The 20,174-nt window shown below is 45.7% G+C and overlaps 1 protein-coding gene across 2 annotated transcripts in view; it reads right to left on the reverse strand.

Annotated features, from left to right (window-relative positions):
• Nucleotides 1–20,128, reverse strand: part of insyn2ab (inhibitory synaptic factor 2Ab) — a 36,549-nt gene extending 16,421 nt beyond the window's left edge. For both annotated transcript variants that reach the window (XM_019859930.1, XM_019859929.1), the window contains exons 1-4: nt 19,815–20,128; nt 19,559–19,676; nt 8,625–9,759; nt 3,651–3,722 (exon numbers count right to left, since the gene is read on the reverse strand). In XM_019859930.1, the coding sequence (XP_019715489.1) occupies nt 3,651–3,722; nt 8,625–9,754 (1,202 nt within the window). In that variant the 5' untranslated portion in view covers nt 9,755–9,759; nt 19,559–19,676; nt 19,815–20,128. The remainder of the gene's footprint in view (nt 1–3,650; nt 3,723–8,624; nt 9,760–19,558; nt 19,677–19,814) is intronic.
• Between the last annotated feature and the right edge of the window lie 46 nt (nt 20,129–20,174).

Here is a 20,174-nt window from a genome sequence, read left to right on the forward strand (position 1 = left end):
GTGCTGGAGCCTATCCCAGCCGTCTTTGGGCAGTAGGCGGCGGGCACTCTGAACCGGTTGCCAGCCAATCGCAAGGCACACAGAGACGAACAACCATCCGCGCTCACAATCACACCTAGGGGACAATTTAGAGTGTTCCATCAGACTGCCATCCATGTTTTTGGAACGTGGGAGGATACCGGAGTATCCGGAGAAAACCCACGCAACTACGGGGACAACATGCAAACTCCACACAGGAAGGTGCACTGTGAGGTTGATACGCGAACCACTAGACACCGGGCTGCCCTAATCACATTATTTGGAATTCAATTTGAAAAGTATCTTTAAAGTTACAGTGGATGTGCACTGCTACCACTAACAACATGGCTGGGAACGGAAGACATAAACACCGTGAGCGGAAACGTTTTCACTTTGTGTTCCACATTACGAGAGAGGAACGATCAGATTAGCTAACTAGCAAGGCTAATTGCTCCATTTTTACGCAGCCCGCTTATTTTCATACTCTCGGACCTGCGCAGACATACGAAGGGCGCGTTGTCTTGTCGGCCGGGCATTTCGCTGCTCCACAGAGCGTTGTAGCCCGACGACAGCAGAGGACGGGAGAGTCAACTCGTCGACTAATTGGTTAAACCCTTTGTGGGGATACATTTTTTTGATATCATGGATTCCAGTTTGCCTGACATACAGCCCTCGAGCAAGTAAAAAGTCTCGGTCGTAGCGGTTAATGCGCAAGTGGCTAATGTTGCCGCCCAACCTTTACTATGGCTGTGATCCGAGCAGCTCAAGCGGAAAATTGCATCGTCGTCCCTCCATTCCACTCCGGTGATTATTATACAAAACGGCAAAGGGTGTAAAAAGCGGCGACAGTAGTTCTACTGAGCTTTTAGACGAGCGGGCATCCAGGATATTCGTTGAATCAAGGGATAAGATGAAAAGCGACCCTTTGCTTCAATGGGCCCCATCAGCATCAGTCAGCCTTGAAAGGTTTGCGCTGAAGAGCGCTAAACTGTTTGGAGATTTCAAAGTGTCTCATCATGTTTTGGCAGAGATGGAGAGAGTGGCGGCAGATGGTCCGACTTGCCGGCTCTGTTCAATGACTCTTAAAAAAAAAAACAAAAAAAAAAAAAGACAGTTGGACCAGCTGAAATAGGCAACTATTTAATGATACACGCCGCATATGAAATGATGATCTCCCACTTGATTAGCATTTGGCTAATGCAGCGCATCTTCATTGTGTTTTTAATCGCCACTGGACATCTTGTGGTTTAGTGGCAGTGGGCGCCATTTGTTCCCTCGCTCAATTAAGTTGCTTCGGAGTTTGCACTCTGAGATTCTCCTCATTCCCCGGTGCTCCTGTAAAGCGCTCACAGTGGCGCGGTCGAATGAAGACGCGAAAGCACCCAAAAGGCTCGTATGTACTCTTATTGATGTTTTACAAAGAGTCTTGCGGATGCCAAATGAATTTGGGTCTGACACCAGCCGTTGCCGCATTTTTCAGTGACAACCCTGAGCAGGAAAGACAAGGCGCTAGCAAACATTAGCTTTGTACATTTCGGTAGTTGTTTCAGTGTCTGGTTTTGCGTCGAAGGTCGTCGCCAGAAGAATGAACAAAAAGTGGGAGAGCTACAAAACACGACATTAAAATTTCATCTTCGCCACAAAAAAAAAAAAAAAACATAAAAAAAACAACAACATTGTTTTCTTTGTTGGGGTTCCATTGCTGGCTGTTGAAAATATTACAAGCTCTTTATTTCAAAATGGGACTTTCCCTTCATTGAATATACATTTTAGACTCCTGTAATATTGCTGTTTTTTTCCAGATCGTCTTTTTTACTTGGGCCCAAATGTGTTTGATTTATTCGAGATCGTGACTGTCACGCCCCCCCCACCCCCTCCAAAAAAAATAGAACACAGTTGGCCAAGACAAATTTCCCATAAGCGACATTCAAATATTGTACGTTTGGCCCTATCCTAACAATCACACTTACCCGAATATAAGTGTTGTCACCTCAAAAACACTTTCTAACCATCACCATAATGACCACCAAAAATAATGCGCTATCGTCTAGTTGACCGAAATGTTCATCAAAAAGCAATTCATTAAAATTTCAAAATGATTGTACGCCAACGTAAGATTTCACACTTCATACCGAAATAAACAGTTTCAAAAGATGAACCACAGATGTCTTGTACTTAAAAGTTAAATATAACAGAACTCCACTTAACAAATGTAGTGAGCCGGATGAAAAAGTTCCGATGCGCGGTTGGAACATTTAATTCAGTGACTCATTTGCATAATACTCGAGGAAGACCGCAGAGGACTTTTTAGAATCACTGCCCGAGTATATTTTTCTTACAAATGAGACTGCACCACTTGTACTCCAAAAAGTCGTGATGTTAAAACGAGGATGCTTTGCATTGTCGCCCATGTCTTGCATTTGAAGAGGCCTTTTCTTCCCTGATCCGAATGCCTCATATTGCATACGGTTGTTTCTCGTATTTTGCGAACCATCTCAAATTATCAAAGCACCTTTCATTATATTTTCAAAATGTCCAACTCCAACCCCCAACAATAAACGTATGGTCGCCTCTCGGTCCCTGTTAATTAAATCCACCGTTCTACAGTATGTCAAAGGCTTTCCTCCTGAATGTGATATGAAATACGAAATATTCATCTCTGTAGTTGAGCTGTGTTTTTTTTTCCTCTCTCTCTCTTTTGTGTTCCAAATAAACCCCAATCTAGGTCAGCGAGAAATGCTGCATTTGTCGAGAGGGAGAGAGAAAGCAATTTGGGGAGGGCGGGCGGGGGGGGTGTTCCTCGATTAAAATATCTTTTCACAGGTACAGAATGTGTCCAATCATGTAACACAAAGCCCAAATAGTTAAGATGTTTTTTTGTTGGGTTTGTTTTGTGTGTGTGTAAATTTTAAATGAAATAAAAGCCCGTGCCTTGAGTCAGGACCTCCCTTCACACACATTTTTCTGATTTCGTTTGAAAGGATTTTTTCCCGAGAACGTGACATTCTCATTGGCGATTGAGGCTCTCCTTTCCCACATCACAAGGGCATCGCAGTTCGTAAACATACCGCAATCCATAAAGAACAATCGCTTTGAAGAATGTTGTAACAGCAGGGAGCACAAAAATTATGACATATTTACCATCGAATAGACATGACATGTGGAGTCCCTCAAGGATCAGTCCTTGGACCCCATTTTGTTCAACCTGATGCGACCCTTGGGTGAAATTCTTCAGAATGCCAATGTTGGTTACCATGGCTAGTGTTCATCTAATGTATCTGTGTCAGTGTCCTACAGTGACCGGCAGAACAATAGCGATGTAACAATAACGGCAATATTGCAATAATAAAACACTGAAATGGAAACCCGAGTTCCCTTATTCCCTTTACATTGTGCAGCTCATTCCGACATTTCTGCATGATGACGTTGTGTGCCGGTAACCGACCATTGCAGTTACAGTCCCCGGTATGTTGCTTCTATTTCATTTAAATATTGATTCTCCTCTAAACTATTGGTGTCTCTGCGGCAACTTTGGCTGCGAGGATCCCTCGCTTACCGAGCCGAACCATCAGCGTGCAAAAACAGAACTAAATGCAGAATTAATGACACGCACCTGCAGTGTAGCTACCCACCTGTAAATGATGCATGCGCTGTTTCGACAAGTGTCACAGTTCGCCGTGTCTTGTCCTGTTCGGTAGGTGAGCCTGCAGAAGAAGAGGAAAAAAAAAAAAAAAAAAAAAGATAAATGGCATTAATAGCTGTGGGCTACGGTCACCCTGCCAAATTTGTTCAGGTTGTTTCGATAATCTGAGCTGTTTATTCCTATCAGAGGGAGCTCGGATTTCCTTCATCAAGTGTGGAGACTTTACATGATGAAATTACCTGTGGTGCTCCGTAACATTGATAATGAGTGGCCTTTACATCCCTGGTGACACACGGGGATGTAATTCAGTGCAACATAAGTCACGTGGAATGGAAAGTGTGTATCATTTGTTTGGTTTTTTTTTTCCATTTTTTGATTGGCAGTCCAAAACTAAATTTAAAAAAAAGAAAAAGTGGCAGATTAATTTATTAGTCTTCCTTTTTTGCTATCTTTCAAAATGTGATTCACATCCCACTAATAGAACATGCGCTCCATCCAAGGTTGTTATAATGAACGAAAATATCTGAAACTAAAACTGTGAAAGACAATTTTTGTTGACGATATAAAAAAAAAAAATGAAAATGCTCAAAAGGGGGGAAAAAACTAAACCTGACATTTATAAAACTTCTCACAAAAGGCAAAAAAAAAAGAAAAAGTGGCAGATTAATTTATTCGTCTTCCTTTTTTGCGATCTTTCAAAATGTGATCCACATCCCACTAATAGAACATGGGCTCCATCCAAGGTTGTTATAATGAACGAAAATATCTGAAACTAAAACTGTGAAAGACAATTTTTGTTGACGATATAAAAAAAAAAAATGAAAATGCTCAAAAGGGGGGAAAAAACTAAACCTGACATTTATAAAACTTCTCACAAAAGGCAAGTCACTGGTATTTATTGCGAGACTGATCGTGGTCTACGCTAACGTAGTTTTGCGATTGTTCCCAAACTTCCTAAAACCGACCGTTTTAAGAGGGAAGCTCTATTTCCATCGCTGATTGACAACAAAACGTTCAAATTATTCTGTGGTGCACGATGACAGATGAGACCCGGATGAAGAGAAAGCGGCGTGACATTTTTTCCCACCCGCATTGACCCCGGACACCAGCTTGTTACCAAAATAAAACCAAACTTCACTTCAATAGACAGATTCAGCACATTCGGCACATGACTGGGCACCCGTTTCGAGCCGTTATTCAACTCATTTGCCGGACATGCGAGATAATCGGCGTGATAAATTCTCGCTTCTCTGCGGGGTAACGTCACCTCGGGGGTCCGGTTGCAGTCGCGTGCGAGAGCATTTGACAATCCTCCTGACAGTTGTACTGCGCCGCATTAAGCCACCGAAAACGCGAGTGTTATGCTTTGTGAACTTGTCTGTTTTCTCCCCCTCCTGCCCGCCGGAGTCGCAGGGAGGGGAGGGGGGTCGTGCCTAGCGAGCGTCCGTAATTGCCTCCTGTCACGGTCTCCCCTCGGCCCTGACAGATGAAATGCGGCGGGTTCCAACCTCGACGAGAGGTGACCTCCACGGAGGAACGCGAGAGGGACCGAGTGCAGCTGCTGATCGGCGCTCAAAGTCAGAGAGTTCATCCGTCCCGGCTCGGCCTGATCAGCAAAAGAGGCGACGGTAAACTCACCGATTGCGATACTTGAAGTCCACTTGTTATCTGCGGCGTCGTAATTGAAGGGGATTTTCGTCAGGTGATCGAAGCTCGCCGGCCTGAATTTATAAATCGCCGCGAGCAAATACAGTGGTACCTCTACTTATGAAATTGAATTGGTTCTGGAAGAAATGTTTTAAATGAGAGTTGTGCATAATGTAAAAAAACAAAGAATGGAGTAAAGAATAAATAATGCTCATTTAACTTTTAACTGCGTCCACGTCGATTTTTTTGCCCTTTTTAGTTCGTTTTCTCTCACCGCCAGAGGCGCGAATGACGAGGACGCTGCATAGACACCTATCTATCTGTTTATCTGTCAACAAGCGTAGACACATAAAGTAGAGATTCCTCTTAGCCAATGGGATGCTAGGAAGATGCTAGGTAATAGCCAATGACAGAGCAGCTATAACTATGTTGCGTTCAGGAAACTCGGAGCAGTGAGTTAACAGCCCATACTGTATTTTTACCTTTCGTATCTTGAAATTTCTTTCGTAACAAGAGGCAATATTTTCCTGTTGAGGCGTTTTGTAACTTGAACATTTCGTGGGGAATATGTCCGACGGCGCGGCTCCTCAGTCTGACTTGTGGTCCAGAGCGAGAGAGGAGAGAGAGGAAAACGGGTGGGGGTGGCGGTGCAAATAGAAAAGCTTCTCCTCTGAAAGTCATTCTCTAAGCTGACTGCTGGCGCAATTCCAATGTTGTGTTGTTTGCCCACGTCAGCTGTCCTGGGAGATGTCCTACCCTCTCGTCTGTTTCACTGTCCACACGCTAACAAAAAGCATTCCACCGCTAACCTCTGCGTCTGCCGGCGGAGGTGATGTGGCGAAAGCCTCACAGCAAGTGCGAACACACATTTTGGATTTGATTATGATGATGTGGTGGATGGCGTGCAGCTCGGGCCTTCAAGGCCTTCCTTGCAGGCAGCAAATGCTCTCAGAAGCACAGAATCTACATTTGAAACTTGACATGAAATGGAAATGATTTTATTTTGGCCTCATTTCATGGCATGCGTCATCCGTGGGTCAATTTATTTATTTATTCATTTATTTATTTTTGTCCAATCAGATTTCAGCGTCAATGCGTTGTCATGTCATGCACATATGTGGTCGAATGCTTTCAGAACCTAAAGAGCACATGTCGTTTTCCAACCAATCACCCCCCCCCCCAACATCCAAATAAATAATTTTATGCATTCCATTTTATGCATTCCGCCAACACAACAACTGACAAACACTTTGAAGTCCTGCCAAAATGTGTTTCCATTTCCCCGGCCACCATGATTAATGCAGCAAAACTTTTTTTTTTTTTTTTTTTGGTAGAAATTCCTCCTCCATTCTCAGGTTGCATCGCTTGAAGATTCATCAAACTTGCTTTCATCGTGTAACATTTGGGAGAGCGAATCATTAGTTCTGCTACCTTCTGGCAGGATAGCGCTCGCGCGTCCGACCTCTAATAAGCCACGCGCGGCGTAATAAGATAAAACTGCATTTTCATCTTCACTTGTCATGATTTTTGCGGTAAAGCTGGCGAGTTGGAAGGTTGCCTTTCCTCACATGTCATTTCGACGAGACACCACTCGAACCTTTCACGGTGTGTCTAGGCTAAAAAGAGTGCCTAAAAACAAACCACAACAAAACCAAAAAACTTTTTTTCCCCCCAAGGTAAAGTTGGGGAGGCGCATGTGGCAAGTAAGACTCAGTGTCGCGTGACCTCGCCTCCTCTCTAATCACCCTGATGGACGAGCATACTGTCTATTAAATGTAGCCTTCTTTTTTTTGAAAGTCGTAGGCTCTTCTTCTGTCTTCTGGCTCGGCCAAAGAAACTTTCCAAAAACGTTTGTTTTTTGACTCATTTTGCTCGCTCCTGGGTTTCATTTTTAGCGGTAACCTATCACGTGACTGAGAAGCGCGCCTTGACCTGCGTCAAGAGTGACATGCAGTAGACGGATGTAACAGAGAATCAGGTAATTTTTCAAAATAAAACGTCTCACAGATTCCGAATTGAATAAAAACGGAAGTAATGTAAGTTATTTATTCTTTCTGTGTGGCCCGATACCAAATGACCTGTGGACCGGTACCGGTCCGTGGCCCGGGGGTTGGGGACCGCTGGGTTAAAGCATTTTATTTGATTTTTTTTAAGAAAGGTACATCCCTTCATAGAACCTGATGATTTTGTGACAAACCAAATGATGGCGTGTACATTTATGCATGGCAGTTAAATAAGGTGAGCCTCGTTTTTCCACCCCGAGGGCGCCGCGTTACGTACCAATATTCTGCTTTGGCTTGGTGACGTGAATGACGTCCAATGGATGTGAGACAACAACCAAATAATCTTCCAACACGTTCCTCCCTTCTCCCCCGACTCAAGTTTGGAAAAGAGTCAGCTGGCATATTGAGTTGAGTGCGTATATTTCGCCCCTCGAACGCAACTGTGGAAAAGTCATTATTATTCCTTTCAGCCGAGTGGGATATTTGTTCATTGCCTGGCGTAAATTGCCAATATCAAGCAGAATTGTGTCGCTAAAGGGAATGAAACGAGGCCGGACTCAGTAGGATTCCTTAATCAGAACCAAACACACTGTAGGTATTGTGCAGTGGATCAAAAGCTTGTTCAAGCAATTTCTTGGCTTTTGTTCCTGGTGTTTTGGAAGACCGAACATGGCCCGGATGGAATTTTTGGGGGAGGGGGATGTCAACTCTTTGTTATTTGTGTGGCGGCACGGTGGTTAGCGCGTCCGCCTCACAGTGCAGAGGTGTAGGGTTCGAATCCAGGCTTGTGTGGAGTGTGCATGTTCTCCTCATCAGTTTTTTGAAAAGCGGTGTTGTTGGCATTTGTTGAATGTAACTATTAAAGTCATGTAACTTAGTTCCCGTGACAATTGAGTCATGAGTAACTGAACTAAATTATTTTTGAAGTCAACCCTCAAATAACCAAGTTACTTTGTCAAGGTAACACTGGCAATGCTGTTCGTAGCAATCCAAATCAGCTTTCTCCATTGAAATAAATGGAAATGCCGCTAATCCGTTGCCCCATGTTTTTAGTTGGGGCATTTGCAAGTCAAGGCAACACTGGACTTTGTTATCAAGGCGGCATATTGCCGGATTTTCTCTTCCTCTTCTGAGGTGACTGCTTTGAGGAATCTCAGGCAACAGTTTGCACTGCAATGAATTTAGGTGAATTTCCGTAGTGGACAGAGTGACACTGCTTGGCGTCAATTTTAGCTCAAAATAAAAATTCCTGTCAACCAGTTTTCAATAAATATGCCATTTATCCATCCGTTTATACATCAAATGACACTCACCCCTCTCGCTGGGCTTCGCCTTTCTCCAACTCCTGAATAACTCCAAGCAGGACCTTGATGGTCTCCTGGCTGGAGTTGATGAGCGTCTCCATCGCCTGCAGCTGTGCTTTGATATCCTTGTCATCAGATAAGGGAATTATCTGCTGGCCGCCGCCCACGCCTAGAGCAGCTCCGGTATTTCCCGGGGGGAAGCCCGCGCCCGTCCCCGGCGTCTGCTGCAGTTTAGAGGACGCCGACGTGTGCCTCGTCCGACACGGTCCTTCCGACTGCGCCGAACATTTGGCGCTGTGAGGGAGCGTCTGTGACTGCTGCTCGCTCGGCTGCGCTCCCTTTTTTCTTTTGCAAGCCTTGGAGGGGCTCCCTAAAGACTCCACTCGGGTCAAAGAATTCCACGCGACCGGGCCCCGGCCCTTCACGACGTCCGAGCTAGGCAGCTGACGCTTGGAGGAGGCGCCGGCATCGCTTTCCTCTCGGTGTAATCCTTTGTGTTTGGTCCTTGTGCCGCAGTCCTGGTGTTCCGGTTCACTTTTGGACGAAGGGTTGCTCAGACGGGAGTCTTGCGAGAAATGCGAGTCCGTACAAGAGGGTCCGTCCAAACAGTTGGCGTCGCAAATTAAATCCTCCGTCTCGCTGCTGTCGTCGGTGTGATGGAGCAACGCTTTTGTCTGCCCCACAATCTTACCCTTGTACTTGGAAGTCACCCCGATGGGTTGCCCGTCCTCTCCGACTGCTTTTATGTCACTCAAAAAGCCGTTATTTTGTCCTCTGTAATCTTCCACCAGGGCGGCGTGTTTAAACGTGTGGCCCTTTTTCCTCTCAAAGGGAAAAGTTTTGTATCGTTTGGTCAGGTCCGGCGATGTCTGCACGCCAGTGCTCCTGGTCACGTTTGGGATGGATCGTCTGGCGGGCATGGTCATGTACTGTCGGTGGGTCACTTTACAGGAAATGGATCTGGTGTGCTTCCCTCGAAACTCATTCTGCGCTTCGCAGATATCCTGAAATCGCACCTGCAAGGCCTTGTTTTTCTTCTTCACCTGCTGCTCGTCGAGGTTGTGCGCGAGGCCCGGGTCGGAATCGGAGTCATCGGAGTCTGACGCAACCATGCATTTGCCGTCCTCTTTGCTCACCATATTTCCTAAGAACGGATGACATAAAATGTGAGTATATTCCAGGGCTACGGCGCGGTAAAACATTTTGATTTGGTAGCGCAGATGCTGTGAAGGCTCAACCGAGTCAAAAACCATAAATCACGGCGCAAATGACACACAGCCATCAATAATAAAAATCGCAAGGCGGACGGGTGAGGAAATGTTATGAATGCAAATGTATGTGAAAGGGCTTCATCGCGAAGCAATCCTCAGCTATTCACGGAAAAACTCACCTATTCACAATTTTGTACTCTTTTCTGTAATAACAAAGACGCCACAAGATGGCACCGCCACTAATGGGAAAGTAGTACAGTCCAACCTCGTTACAAGGCACCTCGAGGGACATCGCGAATCTTTAATGACCTATCTGCCGTCATTTGCTGAAAAACATCGTAAGACGGTGGTAAATCCCTGTTAAATAATAAAGCAGTGCTTTTGGTCCCGATCCTGCTGCCAAGGAACTATGTCAAAGTGAGCGGAGGATTGTCTTTTCAACAGGCCATAGCACCGTCTAATAGGAAAGTAGTACTGGGGCACCATCTTGTGGCATTTATAGGCAATTCCGTGATTTACGTTCTTTTTTTTTTTTGTTCCTTGGTATCGATTGTAATTGGTGTGAAAATGAAGGCGGCCGCCGCATCTTGTACATTCTAAAAATAAAGAATTGTGGAAAACATTCTATTCTTAACCGAGTTACCAAAATAAATGGGATTTCATTCATAAACAAAGACTAACGCCAGAGATTAAAAATCCACTTCAAACATCGGGTCAGAAAATACCATCAGGAGTTTTTAACCCTTTCAGGGGACAGCGGTTACTACAGTGGACAGTTTGCGGTGCGTGAAAGGGTGAATGTCAGGCTGCTCACTTGAAGACAAACGCACCACTCTGTTTGGAACTTTGCCTCGCCAGCCATAAACCTCACCGCAAGTCACCGGTGCATTCCCGCTATCAACAGGGCTGAGTAGATATTACAGACCGCAATCTAGGACTATTCAAATGAGCTTTTTTTTTTTTCTTGCGGCAGAACAATTGTATAAATGGAATCGCCGTTTTGTGCCCACTGCGTTGTTTCTCTTCCATACAGCTGTGAGCGTGAAATCTCGCACTATCTGGCATTGATCTTCGCGGCCGCCTGAGCTCTCTGAGTGCTCCGACGGTTCACATTCAACGCGGTCCCTCTGTGTGCTTTGCTGCAAAGCAGTTTTATTGCCACTCCGCTAGATCTGCATGGGGACCCTCGCCCCCTCCTCTCCCCCCAATATAAATGCGGTACTGCCTCAATGGTAAAACACAAGCTCTCATATTTTTATTTAGTGGGTGTTTAGGGCTCAGTTAGTCTAGGGGCGGATGTCTTCTTACGCGACCAATCGGCGCATTAACATTTGTCCACACGGAGTATAATATCGGGTTGTTGCGTTCGGGAAAACACTCCAACTAATGCGTTTCTGTGACAGCGTGAGTTCATGTTATTTATATCATATCTGCAGATATGCTTCTATTCTCTGTCGTGCGCCACAGTAACCGTAAATTCTCTGTATTCGCCACCCTTTTTACGGTTACCCCCCTTTGTCTACGCCAGGGGTGCCCATTACGTCGATCGAGATCGACCGGTAGATCGCGGACTGGCCTCAAGTCGATCGCGAGGGGTGAAGAGGAGAAAAAAAACAAACAAACAGCCTTTTGTGTGTCTTTGTGCATGTTAGTAATATATTTTTTTTTTGCCTTAATGTACACTGCACCCTAATCGTCCTATCAGTCTCATTTTCACAAAAAGTATTAAAATAATAAAATAAAACAAAGCAGGTAAATCTTTAACCTACGGTGCCGCCTGACCTACGTCACCGGAAATTGTTAGCACTCAGCGGTCTGCAATTGCAGCTTGTGATTGGAGCTGTTGCGCTATATCTTTTATCGTTATTCTCATTCAGAGTTTGTTTCGTGTATAATTCACCGAGGGCACGGGCAAAGAATAGGAATTTAGAGGGCCGAGGGAAGCACTTTAAAACGGTACGTGTGAGCTACGATAGTTAACAGGCTGCAAAACTCCGTCGCATGCCTCCACGTCAGGGTGTTGCTCATCATGGCGTGCGTGTGTATGTGCGTGCGCGTGTGCGGTAACGAGTAAATTGCGGGAGGTTGGTTGATCGAAAAGTCGATCTTCGGTCCAAAAAGTTTGGGAACTGATCGCTACAGGCAATGTATGTCTGAGTAAAAAAATATTATGATAGCAGGGGAAAGACCAAACGTCTACATGAGTAGTGCGCTCGTCCGCCAGGGTCCACCTGTAGGCTGCGGAGTTCCTCAGGGCGACATCAGTGTCATCATGCAGTCTCAGCAGTATTGAGCAAAATGATGGAGCACCGTGCCAAATATAAACTCTGCGCTGGATGTTCACAAATCTGTCCGGTCTGACCTTCAACTTGAAAAGGCTACGGAGCATATCGTGATCCTTTTTAATGCAGTCCAAGTAAATAATTTTATGCCTGACTGGAAAGTAAACAAGTACGCACGCGATGACAGAATATCCGCAAACAGAATCAGAACCCATGTTTGCGCATCCATTTATTTCCTTTATGTAAACACGAGGAATATTTGTGCTTTAATTTGTCGTTGTTAGGGATGTTTAATGAGGTACCCGTTCAAAGTCATCCGGTTGTGTCTTTGCGTTTACATGTAATGAAGCTTAAAAGGCTTTGATCAAATTGACATTTGCAGTCCGACCATGTGTTGCTTGTTCACGGTCGTCACACGTGCGCGGTTCGGCGATGAATTATGAGCCTCCTCGGCGAACGTGAAGTCATACACGTTGAACTTTGAGGGAATTACATTCCGTACCACGCGGCCCAAAAAAAGCAGCGAGTTGAAAAGACACCAACTGATGGAAAGAGTGGTGGGAAGAATTTATTGCCATGTAATTCTCACGCAGCTCCTTTGAGAATAATCAAGTCAATCATTATAAAAGTAAATATGTTCAGGATTTCGGTGTAGTGGTGACTTTTAAACTGGACAGTATGTTTAACTGGTACAGTATTGACGCTGCATTCCCTGGAGGCTGTGTTTTTTTGTTGGGTTTTTTTGGGGGGGGAGCTGTCGTGATTTTACATGCGTGAAATTGACAAACGGCATCCAGTCAGTTTCTGCACCGATTGCCCTCACTAAGCTCATGGCGACTGGGGCCTAACCCCGCCGACTTTGGGACGGCGGCAGCTTATACTGTTACCGTACCAAACCAATCGCAGGGCGCAACACGGCACATTTGCAAGTTTCACAGCTTTGTTAGATCAATTAGACACTAACGAAAGGGTGTCGACACTGGGCAAAGGCTGCTGGAACAAGTGTAAAAATAGACCACGATTGATGTGTTGTTCATCTGTGGTTTTTATCTGTGGAAAAAAAAACAAAACAAAAAAACAAGGGATCAGTTAAGTGAAAACGTGATCTAAAATTTGACACATCAGAAGGAAGAGTGATATGACTAAACATGCCACATTTGAATGATTAAAAATGGAAAAATGCTACTTTGTTAGCATCATCTAGGAATATATCCCACAATGCTGTGACGAGAGGTGCTAGCTACCAGCTAGCTTACAAGCTAACGGGTTTCCGGGGCTTCCCTCGGCCTGGAGATGGGCAGTGAGCTTGTTTGTGATGTCACTATCTCGCTTGGTCTTTTAAATAATGACAGCAAGCAAGTTTTGGGAATTGTGGCATTTCCGGAAAGCTGCATTTAGCGGGTGAAGGTATAGTTAGCGAGCTAAATGGATATTGTAGTGGTAGAAATGGGCCAAGTGAAAAATACTCGTGACTCACAATTGGGCTGGATAACCACTGATACCAATGAAGGCATTACAATTCTTATACAGTGGGGCAGCGGATGCCCAACCGCGTCAATCGGCACCATGTTAGCCATGGCCAATTATAAATAAGGAAAAAATAAAATGGTGAAAAAAATGGTAACGTAAATGGTCTCTATTTTTACACTACACTTGATCTTCGCCATCATGACCGGTGTAAATCCTCAGGGAGGATGCTGGTAATTTTCGCAGATGAGTGCAGGTTCGCGGATCTTCAAGAGGGAGGGCTGCGCTGCTGTAGGAGTGGCCAGTTCTCAAGTCATAGCACATATTCAGCAGTTGTCTTTCAACATGGGTGGCCCGGTGGTCCAGTGGTTAGCGCGTCGACCTCACAGTGCAGAGGTCATGGGTTCGATTCCGGCTCCGGGCTCCCCTATCATGACCGGTGTAAATCCTCGGGGAGGATGCTGGTAATTTTCGCAGATGAGTGCAGGTTCGCGGATCTTCAAGAGGGAGGGCTCCGCTGCTGTAGGAGTGGCCAGGTCAACTGAGTTCTCAAGTCTTAGCACATATTCTCAGCAGTTGTCTTCCATCATGGGTGGCGCGGTGGTCCAGTGGTTAGCGCGACGACCTCACAGTGCAGAGGTCATGGGTTCGATTCCGGCTCCGGCCTCCCTGTGTGGAGTTTGCATGTTTTTCCCGTGCTTGCGTGGGTTTTCTCCGGGTACTCCGGTTTCCTCCCACATTCCAAAAACATGCGTGGCAGCCTGATGGAACACTAGAAATTGTCCCTAGGTGTGAGCGTGAGCGCAGATGGTTGTTCGTCTCCGTGTGCCCTGCGATTGGCTGGCAACCGGTTCAGGGTGTCCCCCCGCTTACTGCCCGAAGACAGCTGAAATAGGCTCTAGCAAGCCCCGCGACCCTTGTGAAGATAAAGCGGATCAGAAAATGGATGGATGGATCTTCCAACATGTGTAATGCATTTATCAACAAATCTCTGCATTCACTTTGTCTTCAAGGCCTTTGTAGGCAAGGCAGCTATTTATATCGCACTGTTTCATACACAAGGTCACACATTGTCATCACATATTTTATAAGCATTTACAAACAAAAGAGCCCTTCTTGGGTTGATATTCCATGATCATTTCTTGAAGCGTTGGGCAATTTATAAACCAGTAGCAGAATTTTGAAATGGATTCTACAATTGACCGGCAGCCAGTGTAAAGGAGACGATCCAATGAACTTTTACACACTGACAGAAGGCAAACGGCTCCCCCCCAAAGAATAAATTTTCCTGCAGCGCATATGCAGAGTGAACTGCTAAAAAAACGGCTGTTGATATTTGCTCGAGTTTATCTGATTGCCTCTGTGCCCCGTTGTCACCCTTCTGAATAAGAGCACTTTCATCTTAAGTGTCAGTCCTCGGGGGCCGCTGCCTCGCGTTTCACCTTGCAGACGGTCAACTGTGACCCAGCCTCCATTCAAACTGCGGTGGTGGACAGGGAATATATTTCGAGCCGACCGTGTTTCATCTTGCGGGCCGTAAGTCACCGCAATGGATTCGGTGCCCGGTGAGGATCATACCGCAGCGCTACTTGCTCATCCTGATTATGCACAAACAATATACTTTGCTGTCTTGTGAATTTACACAGTCTTGCTTTGAGAGCAAGAGCAGCTGGATTTTTTTTTTTTTTTTTTTTTTCTCGGGGTGGTCGGCATTTGTTCCAAAGCATTGCCTGACATGCACTTTGATTTCAGAGTAGGTTGCTTGTCAGAAGCAATTGCGGATGTACTGTTCTGTAGAATTCCACATGGGAGTCGACTGTTTTATTACCCCACCACCCCCCACCCCCAAAAAAAAAAATGCCAATCCCACACCACTTAAGAGGTAATCACGTTTGCAGAACGTTAGCTGTGAGCGCAAAAAGTGTCTCATGTAGCCATAAAAACCATGTAAAGCAGCCAAGTGGTAATCACACAAAAGGAGTTGGCGGGGTGTTGGGGGGGGTGGGGGGGATCTCTTCCTAACACGCTTAAGTACGAGATAAATCGCGAATCTCCTTTCTCCTCCTACTCCGCGTCTTGCTCCTCCTCCTTCTCCGGGGGCCAGCCACATCTCCGCTAATGACCCGAGGTCCTTCCCCTCGATTTGGCCGCAGCTATCCAAAGGATTATGAATAATGCATTGACTCCAAAATTGCAAAAGTAATCCTCTGAAATCTCCTTATGTGCGCTGGCAGAGCGCGTCGTCTGTTCCAATTGCCCCTCGCTCCTTCGTGCTCAAAATGTTACGTGGGTTAAAAATATATACCTTGCTCTATGGCGCAGTGATTGATTTATTATGACCGCGATGTTGTTCCGGAAGGAATTCCGACAGGGTGCGTTGCTATTTTCTATGCAATAGGAGTTGGGGGCTGGGGGGGGGACAAAACAAAAAACTGCTGATTCACCTTTTAGGCCAGCGGAGAGAATGAAGCAGCTTAGCGTGTATCATCTTACGTCGTCGTCCGCCTACATGGATATTTACATCGGATAACCCGGTCTAGCCTCATCTCATGACTTTTTAAGTCATGCTATGAGAGCATTTCAACCTACACTGGGACTTGCCACTGGACACGCTCGGGTGTTCTGTATTCATGATCTTGCAGGTTGAGCCTGCAAGTCGTGCATTGTGCGCTGCATGCAGTGCAGTCATTGTGCATGCAGAGGGTTTCCTCGCATATATTTCAGAGTGTGACATTGCACCAACGACGTCTTCACAAGTGCACCGTAAAGGACGAGCTCGAACACTCCGGAAGGTGTTGAATGCAATGTGTTTTTCATCATCATCATTTCGACAGATTGTGTGCAGATTTGTGAGATTTTTATCTCTTATCCTTGAAATGTGTTAGGTGTGGTTTTTTTTATCCTCCCTCTGCCCAGATTCTAGTTGACGTTGACAATAGTAAATATTAACCCTTTTTAGGCACAGCGGTTACGACAGTGGACACGTTATCGTGTTATCAGGTTACAGGGTGCGTGAAAGGGTTACATTTGTCCTGTACTTACAATCACATATCCAAAATTGTGTGGTCGACTTGGATTGTGAAATGGAACGATAACCAACCAGGAAGCCACCTCAAGTTTATGCTGATGTCGGATGTAAATAGTCTATATAATAAATGTTATAGATGAAGGGCCATAAGTATCTTCAAAAAAAAAAAAAAACTACCATTGAGAAAACGTGTTGTTTATTTATGGAGCAATTATTCAGTAGAGATGGCAAGGTGTGAATCCATTCGTTGCGTTTAAAAATATACTACGACTAAAACGTATAAATATGAAAAACTGCACTGAATTTATTATTCCAGGGTCTTTAGGTTTCGTTGCGTGATAACATTAACTTTAATGTCTTTGCATTTTCCCTGTTCTTTGTTTTTCATAGCGTGTCGCCTGAATAACGTGTCTGCATGTCACGCTCATATCTCTAATGAATCTACAAAGTATATGGACAACCTACTACTGCATTAAAACATAAACTGATTGAAAACAGAATAGGTATTGCTGATCTTTATTTTATTGATTATTTTTTTTTACATTTTTGCGTCATCTTTGTGATGTGTTTCTATTTTCAGTCAATCAATCGATTAATCCAATCAACCCAATCGAGGAGCATCTGGTTGTGTTGAGCAGCGTTTCCCCAAATTTACTGAGCCAGAGCATTCGTTTCCCGGGAGGAAAATCTCACAGCACAACGTCCAAGAAAGATGTTCATAAAAGGTATGAATAATGAAATAACTTTTGATCTGATCTCACCGTACTCACAAATTGATTTAATGTGAAATCTGGGGCCTGTTCAGACGAACACAAAGTTATCATTTCTGTTTTGTGAATGGCAACAGGTGGACTCAGATTGTTGCTTGAGTGTACTTGCTGCCATCTAATGAAGGAGCATTTCATTGTTCTGCCTGCCACTACACATCGCTGGCATAAATAGATGAAAAGATCAATACTGTAGTTGATTGAGAAAGAATCATTTTTAGGAAGCATGAAGTGAAATTTGCGCCGTATGGTCGGGAAAATACGTTTTTCTGTGGATCTGGCAGCAGAATACAGTAGTGTCACTCTTCTTTGTCTTTTCTGGTGTTCTGTGGCAACACACTGCCCCTCACAGGTTAGTCTTGGTAGTTCGGCAGACATCTGGTTTGGGGGAAAGACTGAGATAGCTTTGGGGCGGGGATATGATTTTGTGTTTCCTGATTTTTGTCATCTCGAGAACATCACAAGCAAACTTTGAATATTGTTTCAGATATTACAAAAAGGTTTGTGCATAGCCCACTTTCAATGGACCTCGCGTCAGCAAATCACACGAGCCGCCGGCATTAAAGGAAGCACGGATTCTCGAAAGAGACGTCCAACTTCGTCGAAAGCGGAAAGACTCTTGCGCTGTCCACATACTTTTGTCTCATGTTGCCCAGCGTGTCAGTGTCGTGCCAGTCACAGATGATGGCCGAATTTTAATTTGCCAAGTCTCGATAGGACGTCCACCTATTGATCGGCGGTACCGATCAGCTTTTTGTGACCAAAGTACTTTGATATTTGTTTGCCAAGAAGGAGCCGTGGGACAAGATGTAGAAGTCGACTCCTACGTTAGCTTCTATGCTAGCTGCCGACTGGCTAGCTGCCATCTGCGTTTCACTTGTGATCAAAAGGCACGGTTGATGTTTGTGTTGTATATTACGCAAGCGGTAGGTTTGACCGTTAAAATATGTCGATTGGCGTTTATCGCATTTTATCATCTGTCCTGAACATTTAGAGCGTGTTTAAAGAGTGTTTGATTGTTTCTAATGTATTATGAAATGGATGAAGGCTTTGCGCTTGAGCGACACTTAATCACGTTAAATTGTTCCAACGTTGCCTCGACAGTAAATAAAAGTTTTTATGATGGTGACAGTTGGGACTCTCTCACGAATGACTCAAAATCAGGTTTCATTAAGCAAATGTCGTTTTGAAAAGTCAACCGGTGGGGAGGTCGGCCGGTGTGACACAAGAAGATTGCGTTCGACCGCTGTGAAAGTTGGCGCTCTCACGTTGTTTTGGACGATTGATCAAAGTCTGACTACAGTCAGCGTTTGGAATCCACAACATCCGTTTGTCAAATTAAAGTCAGGCGGGGCGAGTTCGTGAGGACACATTTGGGGATTAAACCCAATTTTGCGGATGCCTTTTAATGTTTGTCGTGTCTCTCACACCCACACGCTTTCGCCTCACCCTGATGAATCCGTCGAGCCGGGAAGGTTGGGCTGCGAGCACGCAACCTGATGATGGAGTGCGATGCGTATCTGGATTTATGTAACAAGTGAAAAAGAAACTGCTGAGGTCGGCAAGTGCTGCGGTTGGCGCCTTGAAGCTCTGCCCTGAGTGATTCCCATCATTCCAGGTAAGCAATGACGTGGCGAGACCGGTTGAAAGTGTGACTGTATACGTGACGCGGTACCCTTGAGCATCCCGGATTATCGCTCGTAATATTCCTGAAACCAAGGCGCTTTATATCCGCCTTGAGGACCGCATCATCCGTTCCGTATAAATGTGTCACGAAGCTTGTAAAAGCGGCCGTCTTCCCTCGTGAAGGACAGGCCTTCCTGTGGTCAATTATCCGACGCGACTCATGAACCCTCATTCGTATTTTCTGTCCTCCCACAGGTACGACGTACTTGAGGATGTCGTGCAATTTAAAGCCGCACGCATAGGTCAACCACATTGCGTGTGAAAGAACTGTCAATCAGTAAGGGAGAGGACATTTGCACCGATTCTGGAGGCAGAAATTCCCCCTCCCAATCTCGCAGGCAGAGACCACCCGTTCACACGCAACGCCGGCGGGGGACGGTATTTTATGAGAATTTATTGCTCAGTTATGACAGCCGCATAAGTTGTTACCGGGCGTCCGCTCGGATTGAAATATGTGCAATTGGGGAAGGGGCGGAGGGGAGGGAGGATTGACAACTCTTACCTTGAGACACAGATCAGAGGTGCAAAGGACAAGCGAGCGCCTCTCCCCCGTGTCCATCCGCGCGTTCGTCGGGCGCCGCGCTTGTGTCCAGCCAGAAAGGCAGCCGGTGCGGTGACAGCTGGAAGAGTTGTGGCACATCCGGCAGGCATGTTTCGGTTAGGAGAGCGCATTAAAACAGAGCAGAAAATAACCTCTGCTATTTCTCCGACTTTCTCCTTCACATATCCGCGACTGACACTCTTGCTCCGGCACTCACCGGTTACGGGCGCTCACAGCGGAGATCTCCATCTCGGGGTGCTGCTGCTGCTGCTGCTGATGATGATGCTGATGCTGCCGCTGCTGCAATCCCTGTGCATTCATGACTGAGTGCGAGTGTGTATGTGCGAGGGAGGAAGGTAGGGAGAGGGTGGGCTGGCGGGTGGGGAGGAGGAGGAATGAGGAGGAGTGGAGGGGGATGGCATGAAAGCTGTTGGGGAGAGTCCGCTCGGCGGTCCGCATCGCTGGTGAAGACCCCCTTAACTTGTCCTCCACAGACTGGATGATTTGACACTGAGCTGTTATGTAATCCGAATGGGGCTTGGGAAAGCGGCGGCGGAGGAGGAGGAGGAGGGGGGGG

This window comes from Hippocampus comes, unplaced genomic scaffold (assembly GCF_001891065.2).
Source record: "Hippocampus comes isolate QL1 unplaced genomic scaffold, H_comes_QL1_v1.1 scaffold39, whole genome shotgun sequence".
In the NCBI taxonomy this organism is placed as follows: Eukaryota; Metazoa; Chordata; class Actinopteri; order Syngnathiformes; family Syngnathidae; genus Hippocampus; species Hippocampus comes.